Here is a 17097-nt window from a genome sequence, read left to right as displayed (position 1 = left end):
ATCTACAGTTTGGTTTTTGCATTCAGAAGTAAATACTCAGTCTATATATAATTTAATAATGGTATTTCACCTAAATTCAGAAGAAAAAAAAAGAACCCTGAGTATCACTGACTGTTATAGAGGTTTTTAAAAACTCTACCCAGATGAATTAGAACAGCTTTCAAGGACATCTCTCTCCATCCACCTTGTTTCTTGGCATGGCCAGTAAGTAGACAGGGAAAAAGGAGGGTTGACTTCCTAAAGCCTGGCTGGCTCACTTGCCTACCACAAGATAATGAAGATGGAAAACAAAACCAAACAAAAACACCCTAGCTTCCTGTACATGCAGAAGTTACACTCCACCTCTCCTTAAGAGGGAGTTCTACATGTGGATAGATGCCAAAACAATGCCTAGAACAACCTGCTCCACACCAAGCAGTCCTGACAGAAGGCTGACAACATTGTTCCACCCACATCACACACACTATCTCCCTGGACCCACACCCTGGGACACACTGGCCGGTAACAGCCCTAATTTCAGCAACAAGATCCTTTTAGCCTTCCTAAACCTAGCCTAAGTGCCCTTCAGTGTGAGACATATTTGCTAATGAGGTATCCCAGGGATATGTGCAGCATGTTTCCAGGTGCCACAAGGTCCCTCAGCCAATTATGCTATTCATGCCTTCTCTCGAGAGAAGTTTATATACTCTTTCTTCTCTATATTAGATTAGATAATTCCATCCGTAGGGAGTCCTAGCCCCACTAGACCCTTCCTGGGCCTGTGCATAAAAATATTAAGGTTAATTAATGTCTTTTAACCTTCTCTCTGAAAGAATACGGACATTTCCTACTAAAATAAGTAAATATATAAAATGACTACATAATTTATTGCCAACTATGTTTCCCCTACACCATAACCCTAGCTCCTAACTCCTAACCTTAATCCGAGAAAGCACGTCCAAGGGGATTAAGCCTGCAATCATCGTCCTCTCAAACTGCTTCTGCACTTTACAATGTATTCACTTAAAAACATACTATCACCGGGCGGCGGTGGCGCACACCTGTAATCCCAGCACTCGGGAGGCAGAGGCAGGTGGATCTCTGTGAGTTTGAGGCCAGCCTGGGCTACTAAGTGAGTTCCAGGACAGCCTCCAAAGCTACACAGAGAAACCCTATCTCAAAAAAAACCTAAATAATTAAATAAAAGCATACTATCACCTGGCACTAGATGTTATACACATTTATACATGGAGACTTCTTATAAACCGAAACTTTCTTTCTTTACCAAAAACACTGAGCATAACAACAAATCCAGGACGGCCCCAGGGCACAGGAAGCAGAGCTTTGCCACCTGTCTGAGACCCTCCACAGAGTTTGCCTGCATTTGCATACAGGAGTAAGGGAGAATGCAGGTAAGTAAGGCCCAGATACCTGACTAAAGAGTGAAAATATAAATTATGCTTCTTTCTAATCAGCACAAAAACACCTCAATAATTTTAGGGACCTAGAGAACAACTAGGTACCAACAAAGAGACACCGTCACATCATCAAGAAGGAATAGCAAAATACAGGCTCCAGATAGTAGTTTTGAAAACATGAACACAAGCCAGGCAGTGGTGGCGCACACCTTTAGTCTCAGCACTCAGGAAGCAGAGGCAGATGGATCTCTGAATTGGAGGCCAGCCTGGTCTATGGAGCGATTTCCAGGACAGCCAGGGCTACACAGAGAAACCTGCTCTTGAGGGAAAAAAAACAAAAAACAAAAACAAAACAAAACCCCACCAACTACAACTCAACACAACCCTGGTGGTTCACTGGTGTGGAGGGGTGCTCACACTTTCTAGAATTTCATATACAGTAGGAATTTGGGGAAGATCTCCAGCTCTCTACGTACAGGCTCTAAATACAGGCTCCCTCATTGGAATATATCAGTGCCAAATTTTCATAATCTTCAATAAATTTCTTAGTAGTATCCTAATAAAAAAGTATTTAATTATTCTAACCCAAAGATGCCCAATTGTTTATTTTTAAAAGTATCTGTGTAGATTACCAGGGGGACTACAAATAGCATTTGAGGAATGCATAAGAAAGGCTTAGAGAGGGATCAGAATAGGCATTTTAAAATATGTACTGGTGGCCTTGCAAAAGAATAAAGTATAGTCAGAGTCAGAAAACCATGAAAGACTATTAAAAGATGGTAGCGCTTGGATCAATATAGAGAAGACTCCTTAGGTGCAGGGAACCTCAAGCAATGAATGAGAGCCACCCAGAGAGGAGAGGACTGAAAGCACCTTAAGGAAGTTTTCCGTTTCTGAACCTGGACCATCAAGTCAAGAATAAAGCATTGCTGGGCATGAAGTTTAGGGGCAGAGCACTTGCCTGGCGTGTGTGTGTGTGTGTGTGTGTGTGTGTGTGTGTGTGTGTGTGTGTATGTAAAAAGAACGAAGAATTGCTTCACTGCGTATCAAAATCATAAATCCCAAGGATTTAAAATACTAAATACTTTAAAATACTTTCCCCTTCCTCTCTCTTTCTCTCTCTTCTCTCCATCTTCTCTCTCTATTATAAAAACCATTTCCACAACGATGCAGTGTCTGGGTCTTGAATGACTGCCCCCCCCCCCACTGCCACGCCATCTGCCCAGCAAGTCAGCATGGTTCCCTGCACTCGTAGGACACCTGGCCCAGGCAGCTGGGGATCCCCCAGGAGTGCAAATTCATAACACTGATAACCTAAGAATTAGATAACACATGCTTTACACCTCTGCCCCCCTTTAGCCGCAAGGCAAGCCAGAGGCCTCCACTGCAGCCCACCTAGCAAAGCCCTGCCTGAACAAGCAGACAAAAACAAAACAAAAAACACCCTTGTCCCCTACAGCAAAAGAAACTAATATGGGATATTGTCAAATTTTAATAAACAGCTGTGCCTCTGCCACCAAATCAAAGATTCTTTGAACAATGACCAAATATTTCATGAAAGCATTTTACAGTTCCCAAATGTTCATTTCATTGACTGGTAAAGCAACTTTATCATTGGTATAACATGTAGAAAGACTGCATGCATTACTAAGGTAATTCCAGGTCCTTTACAGAAAACAGATCAGCAACCAGTGTCCATTGCTAGGCTGTCTGTCCTTCAGACTGTTCATTAGGTGTTATGGCAGAAAAAGCAGCCTCTCACAATGTTCCTGTCAAGATCTTTCAAAGTGGATTATAGATTTCTTCCAGGTGGAGATGAAGCCATACTCCCTCCAATCCCTCGAGACCTACCCATGGGCATGTCAGTTTGCAGGGCTGACACGGAGCCATCTGGAGTTACCTCAGAAACTGCATTATGATTCCAGAGATTCCCTCTTCTCTCCTGAACCCAGAGACCATGGTGAAGGACCGTGGATGTGCTGAGCACAGCACTGGAGACTGAACATAGTTGGTCTTATTTCATTAATCCTCACAGCCTGCAGACAAATGACTTCCTCCCATCACCTTGGCCAACCGGAAGCCAAAGGGAAACAGCAAGAGAGCATCTCCAGCTTGGAGAGGAGAGAAGCAAAGCAGAGACCACACAGCCACCCGGAATCCACAGCCTGTACGCTCACCACTGCACTATCCTGCCATAGCAAGTGCTCACTACCATACCCGTGAAAACCTGAAAAGTAAGTACAGCAGTAAGGAGGTCCAAAATTGGCAGGAAGCCAAAGAAACACACAACCTGTCTATAACAGGGTGAAGCCAATGCCCTTCCTGAAGCAGCTAGCCCAATGGTTATCAAACCCACAAGCACAGATGTTTCAACATATTTGATACAAAATATATCTTTACTACATACACTATACTGGTCGGTCTCTCTCTCTCTCTCTCTCTCTCTCTCTCTTTCTCTAAAGACAGGGTCTTACTATGTTACTCTGGCTTTTCTAGAACTCACTCACTATGTAGACCAGTCTGGCCTTGAACTCAGAGCTCTACCTGTCTCTGCCTCCAAGTGCTGGGATTAAAGGTGTGCCACTATCCAGCCACTAAACTGGTTTCTAATCTGCTCAACTATGTAATTAGTGCAGCAGAGGCCATACTAATCCCCCCAGAAGTGTATTACTAAGTAACCACTAATGTCAAAGTTTTAGTAACACACACAAAACATCTATTCTGTAAAGACAAAACCAGCAACATAGAAAGGGGTGAAGAGACAGTATGAAAATGCCAACTACCCAGTGCCATGCCTGGCGCACACATCAGATGCCTTAATGGAGAGAAAAGCCTTGGAAAGAGAATTGAAGGTAAGTATGGAAAGAACAGTGGTTACCTAAGAATTAAAAGTGCTTTTCCCCTGGCTGTTTTTCGTAAGTTTATTTATGTTTCCTCTAACAAGCACTTTTGTTGCTTTAGAGCCAGGGAAAGTTTCAAAAGCAAAATTAAAGAAGTTTTTTTAAGCACTCGCTGTGGAGCTGACCTCTGAGGACAATATCCAGCCTGTGCACCTGCTGACCAGTGATTGTTACCAGCAACTTCAAACCTTCCCCAGAAAGCGTGGCCTCCAGCATCACCTGTGGGGTCTGGAAGCATTCAAAGAGCAAGAGGTGGACATCACAAAAAGATAGAGAGCACTCTTAATGCCGAAGCCTAAGGAATGATCCAAATCTCTGTACCAGTGTTTTGAATCAAACTGCCAATATCTTATTACTCAAGTATCATTAAAGGTGCTGAAACTCGGGGACAAGCAGTGTTCACAGACAGCCAAGCTTTCGGGGGTTAAAGTATTTACATGGCTTTACATTCACTCTGTACCAACGAAAGCGAACAAGGGCTTTCTGTAGTTAACTCTGGGCTGTAGGTGCTGCTGTGAGTTCCAGGCCAGCCTGGTCTACAGAGCGAGATCCAGGACAGGCACCAAAAAACTACACGGAGAAACCCTGTCTCAAACACACACACACACACACACACACACACACACACACACCGCTTAAAAAAAAAAACAAACCCACAGTTATGTTTTAGAGTAGCTAAATTTTTGTGTGTCTTGTCATACTGACTGGACACTTATTCATATTTAAACAATAGGATGATTGGGCCTGTGTGACACCTTCCCCAGTCTGAGCCTTAGGTAGACCAGAAGCTTATTTTTTTCACTTGTCTCTATAGGGACACACACTCAGAACCTGTTTTCTTCTCTGTAAAGAAGCAGTACAAGGTTGGTGCAGGGATTAATCAATGATCTTAAAAGAAATGCTGCAATCAGTAAGCAACCACTATTAACACCCTTCCACCAAATAATCAAAGGAAACCTAGTCTACGTTCCCACCTCCTAATTTCTATAACCAAAAAGTCACATAGAGTTGAAGTGGAAGGTACTTTCATCGAGCTTCCTTCTCACCCTCTTAAGGACAGCTAACCCAGTTTCTCTGTACTGTTACCTGTCACCCTGTACCTGTACCGGTATTCAGTGGCCTCAACAGAAGTCACAAAATAGAATTAAAACAAGTTTGGGGGACAAAGCTTTTCATCAGCTCTTTGCCGTTTTCATTAAGCCTCCCAAAACAGGAGTCTGAAATCACAACTTCAGAGCATCCAGTGCCACTGACCACCCTTCACCTGGTCATCCATCACTCCAGTTAGCCTTTCCCATGTATTCAACATCCCTGTACAAAAGCTAAGCAACTGGGCTGACCAGACAGAAAAGAGGATTTTAACAATTATTAACCATTAAACAAGCAAAAAATATAGTAGGCCCCAATTATTGCTGTGTTGCCCCCCCCCACACACACACACAGACATCAGGAGTAGTGGCCAGATGGTGGTGGCACACACCTTTAATCCCAGCGCTTGGGATGCAGAGGCAGGTGGATGTCTCTGAGTTCCAGGCCAGCCTGGTCTACAGAGCTAGCTCGAGGACAGCCAGTACTACACTAAGAAACCCCATCTCGAGAAAAGAAAAGAAAATGATCAGTAGTATGGGTAATTTGTCTATGTACATGTCTACATGTCTGAGTTCACCTAACAAAGATACTGGAAAACAAATGGGTACTGGCAGATCTGAATGCATGGATGAGCAAAGGGAAGTGCCGAGGCAAGCTTAACAGACTGCTGACTGACTCCTATCAATAAAAAGTAGCACAGCTCACCCATCCATATGTGAAAGATTAAATAAATCACCAAGGAAGCTATTTTGGAAAGCTAATTTCAGAAAGTACGTGGACCTAACATATTCCAGATCACTGACACAGATCACCTTCATTTTACTTTGCTGGCTAATAACTAACTGGGAGAGGTTATTTCTTCTGCAGTGATAGAGGGTCTCCTTCCCTCCTGTAGTTTTTCTCCTGTTGACCCTTCTTTCAAGGAAATACATAAAGCAACTGTGGGCTACGGAGTGGGTTGACTTTGGGGTTCAATTCTAGTGTGTACCATGACACCTTTAGAATCAACAATGAAAAGGCAACCAGCAATTTTCCAGAAACAAAACACCAACAGCACAAGAAGCCTTATGCAAAAATAAACAAAACAAACAAACAAACAAACAAAAACCCCTTCATCCCCACATACTAACTAACACATACAGGTAGATAAGAGAATAATAACCAAGTAATCTATCTGTGTTAAGCTGGCTTTCATCCCTGAAACCCTGAACAAGGAAAGACCTGACTACTTGAAAGTTCAGGTCAAAGTTCCCACACAGCCTTTTATTACTACTTCCTGTGTTACGTGAACCGTGGTTCTCTTATAAAAGTGAGAGCCTTACCCTCTTATCATATGACATCTAAACACCCCCACTCCCCTCACCCACCCCCACCCCGAGCACTGAAGTTCACTGGAAAGGCTATCAGTTCCTTAAGAGTCCCCAGTTACCATGAGCTATGATTCTCGAAAATACGAGGCAGCTAGAGACACAAAGGCAATATGGACACAGTATTTTCCTGGGCAGCCAACCCAAATCACACTTCCTGTAGTGTTAATAATCACTCATGGTTTCCCAGCGCTTTCCTAAGACATATACAAGTCACATGGAAAAAATTCTAGAACAATTCAAAGTAGTTCTCTCTTCAGGAAAAAACAGCCCAAAGCTATCCATTTGAAAAAAAAAATGTAAACAGCTAGTACAGGTTTATAACATTCTGGGACCCTGACATGCTGTGCCTCATTACTTTATATACTATATATACAGAAGAAAATAGAGGTGCAAAGTCAGTTTTCCCCCTTCAGTAAAAATAAAAATGTTTCCTCTGCTGGATAGCATTTCATTCTAAAACTTCGTCTCATAACCCTAGAATTCAGAACAGAAAATGTAAGAAGACAATAAAAGCCTTTAAAAAGTCACCACAGGAGGAGAGGAGAAAGTCAGAAAAACATACAGAGCACTCAAAGCTGGTCATGCGGAGGATGCCAGGAGAGGGGGAGGGTTTCATGAGTTTCTAGGCAAGCCCTTTGATGACATCAGCCCACATCCATAATGTTCCAGCAGTCAGCACAGGCCTCCTGCTTTCCTATTGGTGAACACCGTGTCAGCCGACATCAGAAGATAATCATCATTGGCCAGACAATTACAAGCGGAGCAACTAGAATCCACGGTCATTAGCACAAACCTGGCAGGCTGCAGGCGGGGAGAAGGCAGAGCCTGCTTTCCTTCTCAATGAAGTTTATGTCTCCTCTCCAGCCTTTCCGACAACGACGGCAGCTGGGTGACTCTGCTCCCTAGCCGGCACCATTTACCAACTGAGTCAGCTATTAGTGAGCACAACACGTAAAGGTGAGGCGTCTCATAAAAGAACAAAATGTCTCGTCAACGCTGTTAACTCAAGGGCCTTTCAGTCTAAAACTGTTATTTGGAGCTAAAAAGCAGGCATTTTTCTCTACCTCATGTTTGAAAGGGCACCAGATAATATTACCCAGGATATTTTTTAACTGGGAAGCAGTTTCAAGTTAAGACATGAGGTGATTTTCCAAGGGAATACACACTTCCTACTTTGCACTGAAATTGCCAATCCAATCTATTTTACATATATGAAACTTTCTGTCCCCAAAATAAAGTCTACAGTATTTTGTATCTAGACCAATAAGTATCAGACTAAACATTCAAAGCAGCAATGTGACTTCATGAGCTAGCCCTCAAGTTCACACACAAACGACTCTAAACCTGGGGCCGCGGTCTAGGAATGGATGCTGAGGTAAGCAGGCATTCTAGGATGAGTTTTACCAATCCCTCCTAAATGATGCTAGTTAGTACATTCAGACTACTGCAATGCAAGGAATCATACCTAGCTTCTTCCCTGGTTCTCTCCCCCCGTCGTCTGATGCTCCTGCAGCTCACTCAGTAGAGATACCGGGCACAATTAGCCAGCTTTGTTTAGACTAGGTCTAAGAGATTTTTAAAAACCGCTACAAATCAGTTCTCTAAAGACAGAATCTCCTCTACCTGTTTTTCCTCCAGAAGCTATTTCAAAGCATTCTAAGTGATCAGGTTGAGTTAAGGTGAGCCTTAATGATTTTCAAGCCACCAACGCTCCGCTCAAGAGGGTCTATAAGCCTTTATGTCGGCACCCTCTTCTCAGGACATCAGAAAAAAAAAAAACCTTCTAAAATCAGGCTTTGAAGGAAAAGTAGTGAGGTAGAAAGGGAAAGTGATGAGGATCAGCAAAGAAAGGGTAGATCCTTCCATTGTAATATGCAATCCAAGAATATAAAGTCAAAGATCAAAAGGCAGGAAGGACATACATTCTATAGTGTGACTGGAGCAGGGTTCAAAACCCAAAAAGGCAAGCATGCTCCAGGCGGGATGGATATGGGCAGGTACTATTGGTGGCAACATGAGCATTTTAATCACAGGACTTTGCAAGCATCTTCCATGAATAAAGCGCACTGCTGAGTGCTTTGTAGAATGGGGCAGGGGTGGGGGGGGGGTAGGGGGAGAGAACCTTGTCCTTATCAGCCCATGATCTAGAAGCCCCGGGCACATATGTAAATATCCACCTTTAAAAAAGAAAAAAGACAGCAAAAAGGGACTTTTCAAGAGCTAAGAAACCTCAGTCAGAGATTTACAAGAGAAAAGAAATTGGTGATTTGGGTCATTTTCAATCCCTAGAGGGCTAAGGACCTGTCTGGTTCTGACAGAGTGGCTGTCACTTATAGAGTGTCCTTAGAAAGAGGCGGGAAATGGTCCTGGGGCAGGCACAGGAAGTAGCCTGGAGGTGGGGGCGGGGGGATCAACAAATAGAGACAGTATTCACCACGGCGGTGCAAGAAAGGTCGGACAGTGTGCCATGCTCCCGCAAAGGCTGGGAAAGCCGACTTCTGAAAAGCAGGCCCAAGTGGGATGCAGCAAGCGAGTGCTAACACACGTTGGGAAATGCGACCAGAGGGCTGCTGGAGGAGGCAGGCAGGCTAGAGCAGAACGGCAAGGGATGGTGACATACCTACGGCCTTAGAGAACTCTAGGCTAGAAGACCCAGGCTACAGAGCTGTTCTCGGGCCACCGCCCCCCAACCCCCTGGCGGGAGGAGGAAGTGCACCCCTAAGACCCAGGAACGCCCGCACGCAGGGGCTGGGCTTCCTGCTGCGCCCTGGCTTCCCTATAGCCGCCTCCTTAGGGGAGATCGAGACTCCCCGGGTGCAATCACCCTCCAGATCCAGGCCCGCACCCTAGGCCTCGGCGTCCCGGAGGACGCCAGCGACAGCACCAAGCTAGCTCGGGGGCTCGGGCCTCCCGCGGGCAGCCGCCATGCCGCAGCCCAAGTCGCGCGCCCCAGAGCCAGGCTCCGCCCGGCCGCCGCCGTAAACCGCCCAAGGGCCCAACTCGCAGGCTGAAGGCCAAGGGTGGGCGCGAAGGGACGGGAGCCACGAACCGTGGACCGGGAGGAGGAAGCCCATCTCCGGGCCTCCGCCGCCCGCACCCCCGGCGGCTGCTGCCACTACCCGCCCCAGTCCCGGGCGCGCCAGCGTCTCCGGTTTCCCCATTGATGAATGGAGGGAGGGAAGACAGGTCCCGAGCGCGCTCGCACGCGGCAGCGGAACCTCCCCCGAGCCCGGAAGCCCCCCGAGGGCCAGCCACTGCGCAGCGGGGGATCGCAGGGCTGGCACTAAACGGGAGGGAAACGTCTCCAACACGGCACCGTCTGCCGGGGAAGGAGGGACCTCCCTTGTTAAATATTGCAAGGTGACACTGGATCGCCTCCCACTCAGGGATTTTTTTTTTTTTTTCAAAAGACAGGGAACACAGTAAACAAGATGTTCTCTCAGATTCCAAGTTCTGGGAAAGGACCCCCAAGACTACCTGGCAAGACCTTCCTAGTACCCAAACTCCGGCCGCTCATCACTGAGAAGTGTGTCCAAAAGGCGTTTCCTTTACACAGAAACTTAATAATGGCGTGGCTCCACTTGCTCGGGTTCATTCATTTTTATTGCGGTTTTCATTGTCCCCTCTTCCCCGATGTCTTTAAGAAACCGGAAAGTAATCGGAGTGGGGAAGGGGTCCTGGACCCCAGGCATCTACAGCTGGGGGCGGCAGTCAGGGGAGGGCAGTGAAGTGAGCGAACTACAAGGAGAAAGGAAGGACACCAGGGATGAGGAGAGGACCAGAGAGGTGGGTTGGAGAGGGTTAAAAGCAGCAGAGACCGGGTCCTCCCTCCACTGCCTTGCACGCTCCAGTTACCGGAGACCAAGCAAAACCCCCAAATCTAGGCGAAAGCCGGGGGAGAGAGCACAGGTGGGGTATCTGGATGGTAGCATGCGTCTGTCTCTCTTGTCTCCCGTACACCATTCCAGCCACACATATTCTATGGTCTACGTTATATAATCTACACAAAGATGCCCGCGTGGCCGCGGCTCAGACAGGGCACCCCCAAACTGCACGCTTCATGCAGCTTCATGCAGCCTCAGACTCCCGCAGACATGAGACTCGAGTACTCCTCGATCTGCTGGCTGGCTGCTGCCGGCAATCCACCACTCCGCTCACGCTCTCATCGGGAATACCGACATTTATGCACTCCCGGAACTGTATCACGAGAAAAGCATCACCTACCAGTTTTCCTGCATCCACTGGATGGCTTCATTCTCGTTGAACTGCTTTTCGAATTCATATTCTTGTAAAGTCAACACTGACATGTTCATTGGGGCTGATCTTCGGAGTCGCTACGTGTTCTCTATACAAAATAAAAAAATCTGTAAAGAGCCTTTTATTTTGAGTGCTCTCCTGTCTGCTTCCCCCCCCCCCCCCCCTAGGTATTGCCCCGCCGTCAGTCTCCTTGGCGGATCTCTCTCCCGGCCTCTCAGCTACATCCAGGGTTGAGCATTGCCTGCGCCTCGGCTCCCAGCTCCAAGCTCAGGGGCTCTCCTCCCGGCGTCCGCATCCACCGTAGGAGGAAGTGAATGCCTTGCGGTCTTAGTGCCCGCACGTTTGTCCATCACGCCTTTTACTCGTCTACAGGGAAATCTCCTCCCCCTCATGCGATCGGGAAAATTAACCCTTTGCGCGAGAGGGCACAGAAGAGCAAGACCTCCCCTCGCCCTGGGGGACAGTTTTGTTTACCAGAAGGTGGTTGGAGGAGTGGAGGAAGGGCGCCGAGAGGGAGGAAGCAGCCTGGAGGTCATCCACTAGCCCATTCGCAACCTCGTGGGCCGCCCTGTCTGGCCTTTGAATGAAGTTCAGCGTGCAGGGCGCAGCTGGGAGACTCGTGGACCCGAAAGCTTGACGAGTAAACAATTGGGAAATAGTAAAACCTGCCAGGTCTCTCGTATGAGAACTCCTGGCAAATGAACGTGAGGATCACTCCTGGCGAGCGCGCCTCCCCGACCCCGCAGCACCCTTTGAGACCACCTTCACCGGACAACTTGGGCGTGTTCTCATGTTGACCGCTGGACCGGGTGGCCCACGGCCCCTTTAGGTCACATGCAGACGGGATGCTGAAGATGAGGACCTGGGGAGTCAAGGGTGACTAGGAGGCAGAAATGGAAGCGCTAAGAAGAGTTAGATGGAGGATTTGGGTACCTGGGGGTGGGGGGGGGGGGGCGGTATTAGCGAACAAAGGAGGGAAGGAATTTGGCATACAGAATTAGGCCTATTCTACTGGTCTAAAGCCAAAACTTTATCTGTATGCTTTGCTTTAGTTCTGCTTTATTCTTGAGCACCTAGGAAGAACAGATTAATATAGGAGAGGGAATGAGCATCATCCCTCTGAACACTCATCACAGAAACATCATTTTAATCTTACCTTTCCCATATACCCCTCTTATTTAACGAAGTGAGAGACAATGAGGTACCTAATAATATCATATTTGGATCTAACCATAAACAAAAGGTAGTGATTAGTTTAATTTTTTAATGTTTTTGGTTTTTCGAGACAGGATTTCTCTTTGTGGCCCTGCTGTCCTGAAACTTGCTCAGTAGTCCAGACTGGCTTTGAACTCAGAAATCCGCTTGCCTCTGCCTCAGGAGTTCAAGGATTAAAAGCTTGTGCCACTATGGCCCAGCTAACAGTTTATTAATACCTTCTGTGATGTGCATTTCCTCACCTACCAACTACTGGGAAGAGAGGGCTCTTCATCCAAATGTAGAAAATTCTAGCCTTTGAAAGGGAACTGGAAGAAAAATCTCTGTAAATAAGGAAGGTATTTTTTTTGGGGGGGGGGGGGGAGGCTGGGCAGTGGTGCATGCCTTTAATCCCAGCACCCGAGGCAGAGGCAGGAGGATCTCTGTGGATTCAAGGCGAGCCTGGTCTACAGAGCAGTTCCAGGGCAGCCGGGGCTACACGGAGAAATTCTGTCTCAAAAACAACAGCAAAAAGAGTTGGTCTCTCCTTGCCAGTAATCTCAGCATGACATTGGAGGCTGAGGCCAGAAGATTGGTGCAATTCAAGGTCAGTCCTTGCCTTCTAGTGACACCCCTCCCCCATCTCAAAAAAAAAAGGGAGGAGGAAAAAGCTAGGTGTGGTGCTGCATACCCTTCTTCCCCAACACTCTCTGGAGTCAGGCACTGGATCTTTGAGAGTTTGAGACTAGCCTGGTCTAATAATGAGTTCCAGGTCAGGTCAGTCAGGGATACAGAGTGAATTTTTTTTTAATGTGCAAGGTGGGGTTGGGAAAATGGCTCAACATAAGGACCTGAGTTCAGATTCCCAGATCCTACAAAAAGCTGACCAGGGTAGCATGTACCTGCAAGGCTACCCTTGGAAGCTGAGAGAGAATCCTGGTGCTTGCTTGTCCAGCCAGCCAAGCTTAAAGTGGGAGCTTGAAGATCAGTAAAAGACCTGTCTCTAAAAGGATGATGGAGAAGTCTTGAAGAATGACATCCTTGAGTCAACCTCTGGCCTCCACATGCCCCTGCTCATACCTATACACACACACTTTTTTTATTAAAAAAAATAATAATAAACAAAGCCTGCATGCCTATAATTCCAACGTTTGGAAAGTAGAAGAAGGAGAATCAGGAGTTCGAGGTCGTCATCAGCTAAGTTGCAAACTCCAGGCTGTTTTGGGCCATATGAGACCCTACCCCTATCCTCCCCCCACCAAAAAAATAAATAAATAAATAAATAAGCGTTGAAATCCAGTAGAGCTTTACATCAATCATAGGGTTAGACTAGCTCGAGATTAGCATGAATATGTAAAGTGACACTCCCAAAGATTCCATGTATAGATTTTTGCCTGTCTCTTCGGATAGGGATTGTCCTTCTGGAGTGCTATGTCTTGTCAATCCCAGTGACTTTGAAAGTTAGGCCTGAGCCAAAACACTTGGCAAAATTAGGCTGAAAGGTGGGAGTGGCTAATCAAAGAAAGACTTTAGCATAATGCCTGGGCCTGTGAGCAATCAAGTGTGGAATGATTAAGTGATAGGACCAGAAAGGTAGGGAGAGGAATGGGAGCCAGCCTTGGCAACGTTCCCTTGTAATCCCAGCCCCAGGGAGGCAGAGGCAAGAAGATCCCTGCTGGTTGGAGCCAGCTTGGGTGGGCTACATGGAGAATGTCAGACCGGCAAGGCTTACATAATGCAGTGGTTTGAACAACAATGTCCCCATAGGTTTAGCCATTTGAATACTTAATTTGGTCCCCAGTTGGTGGTGCAGTTTAGGGAATTTGAGGAGGTGATGGGGAAGTGTGCCACTAGAGAGTTTAAGGATTTCTGTGCCCTTTCAAGTTCTCTTGGAGTTGTGCTTGAGTTTGATGATGTGAACTCAGCTTCCAGCTGCTGCCTGCTGCCATTTTGGTTTTCTAGAGCGGAAGTACAAAGATTAAGCAGCGTACTGTGCAGAACCGGGAGTGCCCGTGTCAACCCAGAGGGCCTCCTTGAGAAAAGGACTTGGAGCTGAGACTTCACTAACTTACAGCTGCCCATTTATTACAGTCTCACAGAGGTCAAGTGCAAAAGCCCTGAAGTCAAGAGTTTGCACATAGCTGTTGCTAGCCAGTGTAAGAAACAAAGGAGACTTGGTTTCCAAAAAACACAACCAAACCAAACAATGAGTTTGAGTTTGCAGGACTGAAGAGGAGAGACTGTCATAGTCTCAGCCTATCCACAAGGACTATATTACAGAAAATACAACTAGAGAATTGAGAGGTCCCAATTTAGGGACCAAAGTAATCTAAGGCATGTAGATCTCATTCTTACTACAATGTAGGGCTGGAGATTAGCATTTAAAGAACATTAAAACAAATGATCTGATATTGTTTCAAGTTTTGTTTTTAGACTGGTATAATTCAAGTGCCCAAACTTGCCTTGAAATTATGATCCTCCTAGCCAGGTGGTGATGACACACACCGTCAAGGCCAGTTTGGTCTACATAGAGAGTTGCAGGACAGCCAGAGCTACATAGAGAAACTCTGTCTGGAAAAACAACAACAAGCTGGGCGGTGGTGGCACATACCTTTAATCTGAGCACTTGGGAGGCAGAGCCAGACGGATCTCCATGAGTTCAAGGCCAGCCTAGTCTACTGAATGAGATCCAGGACACGCATTAAAGCTACACAGAGAAACCCTGTCTCAAAAAAAAAAAAAAAAAAAATGTATAGCATGCCTTTGATCCCAGTAGGAGGTAGAGGCAGGCAGATCTCTGCATTTAAGGCCAGACTGGTCTTCAGAGCGAATTCCAGGACAGAGAAACCCTGTCTTGAAAAACAAAAAACACAAACAAACAAAAATTGCTAAACTTTGCTGTTATTGTTGAGCATATGTTCAGGGTGGGGGGGGCATAGCTGTGCTGTTGTGGTAGGTGTGTGGAGGTCAGAAGTCAGCTTTGTGGACTCAGTTCCTTCTCCCTTTACTTGGGTTCCAGGAACTGAAGTTGGGTGGTCCGGCTTGAATAATGAATGCCTTTACCGATTGAACCATCTTGACAGCCTGTGGACTTGTTGTGAAAGATAGATTCTCACACACACACACACACACACACACACACACACACACACACACACACGACTGTTCCACAGAGGATTTAGAATTTAGTGTCATCCCGATTACAGACCTGGCTTTTTGACCTTAGAGAAAATTAAACGGATTCTTTAATTTCCATTCCTATGCATAGAACAACAGATCGTAGATTCTTAGATGGATGGTATTGATGCTAGTTCAGAGTTTGTCTAGCATACAAATGCATTTTAATGGACATACGTTGTTTCTGGGGAAACTCTAGCGGTGACTTAAATTTTTTTTTAGACTGTTTTCTTTAAACCAAGCTGGAACACTTGACATCTCTGAGCATCAAAAGCTTTGCCTCCTTTGTGCCTTTTCTTCCCTGGCAGCCTCTGCTTGGAATCCTCTTCCCTCCCAACTCCGCCTCCCACTTCTACCTGTAAATTCAGTCCACTTTGTGGGTTCCTATGAGGTACCCTCTACTTAATGCCTTTTCTGTCCTTTTGTCTCCTAAACTCTTGAAAACTTTGTTGGTATGGTTCTTCCTTACCAGAGACCAGCTGTCACGGCTCTTAGCTCACCTGTCCCATGTAGGACATTAGAGATAATGACTTTCTGATTGGATATTTTCTAAAGATGCCACGACAGTTTTCTATGGCCAAGCTAAACAACAGCAGAATGAAACTAGCCGAAGAGGGCTGGAGAGATGGCTCAGAGGTTAAGGGCACTGATCTTCCAGAGGTCCTGAGTTCAATTCCCAGCAACCACATGGTGCCTCACAACCACCTATAGTGAGATCTGATGCCCTCTTCTGGTACGGCAGACTTTCAGAAAGAATACTGTTTACATAATAAATAAAAATAAATCTTAAAGAAAGAAAGAAAGAAAGAAAGAAAGAAAGAAAGAAAGAAAATCCGGGCGGTGGTGGCGCACGCCTTTAATCCCAGCACTCGGGAGGCAGAGGCAGGTGGATCTCTGTGAGTTCCAGGCCAGCCTGGGCTACCAAGTGAGTTCCAGGAAAGGTGCAACGCTACACAGAGAAAAGCTGTCTTGAAAAAAAAAAAAAAAAAAAAAAAAAGGAAGAAATTAGCCAAAGATAATTTTAATTGAATTTAATGTGGATCTAAGTAGGGCCTGCAGAGTGGGAGGTATGAAAGGAAACCATGGGTGAAGAGCTCTAGAGCAGGCCCAAGCGTAGCAAACACGGCACTGGCCGGTCTCGCCCTCTCCCTTCTCCCCTCCCCTCTCCTCTCCCATCTCCCCTCCCCTCTCCCTTCCCATCTCCCCTCCCCTCTCCCATCTCCTCTCCCCTGTCCCTTCCCATCTCCCCTCCCCTCTCCCATCTCCCCTCCCCTCTTCCATCTCCCCTCCCCTCTCCCATCTCCTCTCCCCTCTCCCTTACTTAACCATTAGATTACATTCCTAAAGCTAGCCCCCAAGGTCCATCCATTCCCTCATTCGGTCTCTTCCTCACGCCTCACTAAAACTCCAAGATCCAATTAACAAAAACACAAAGGTCCCACTATCAAAATGTGTTACGTGGCCAAGTTGACTAACAGCCCCGGTCAGGACTTAACAACTCACCCTAGCACACACTTTCTGCTTCTCTCCTTTAAATCCACTCCTGTGGAGACACCCGCTGCTGTCTTTGCCCCACCCAGATGCAGCCCACCCCCATGCACACACCCTAGTCACTCTAGGGGTAGCAAATGTCCTGTGTGCTGAGAACTGGGTGTGTCCTGTGCTGACTCTGAGGCCCCTTTTAATGGGTATATTCAGAAAGTGAAGGGCTCC

General features: G+C 46.5%; 1 protein-coding gene across 4 annotated transcripts in view; it reads right to left on the bottom strand.

Annotated features, from left to right (window-relative positions):
- Nucleotides 1-11543, bottom strand: part of Elovl6 (ELOVL fatty acid elongase 6) — a 112228-nt gene extending 100685 nt beyond the window's left edge. The window contains exons 1-2 of one of the 4 annotated variants that reach the window (XM_036190433.1): nt 11488-11543; nt 10981-11101 (exon numbers count right to left, since the gene is read on the bottom strand). In XM_036190433.1, the coding sequence (XP_036046326.1) occupies nt 10981-11069 (89 nt within the window). In that variant the 5' untranslated portion in view covers nt 11070-11101; nt 11488-11543. The other 3 variants (XM_036190432.1, XM_036190431.1, XM_036190435.1) reach the window with 3 other exon arrangements.
- Between the last annotated feature and the right edge of the window lie 5554 nt (nt 11544-17097).

This window comes from Onychomys torridus, chromosome 6 (assembly GCF_903995425.1).
Source record: "Onychomys torridus chromosome 6, mOncTor1.1, whole genome shotgun sequence".
In the NCBI taxonomy this organism is placed as follows: domain Eukaryota; kingdom Metazoa; phylum Chordata; class Mammalia; order Rodentia; family Cricetidae; genus Onychomys; species Onychomys torridus.
Note: the sequence above shows the minus strand (reverse complement) of the source record. Positions and strands in the feature narration are given on the sequence as shown.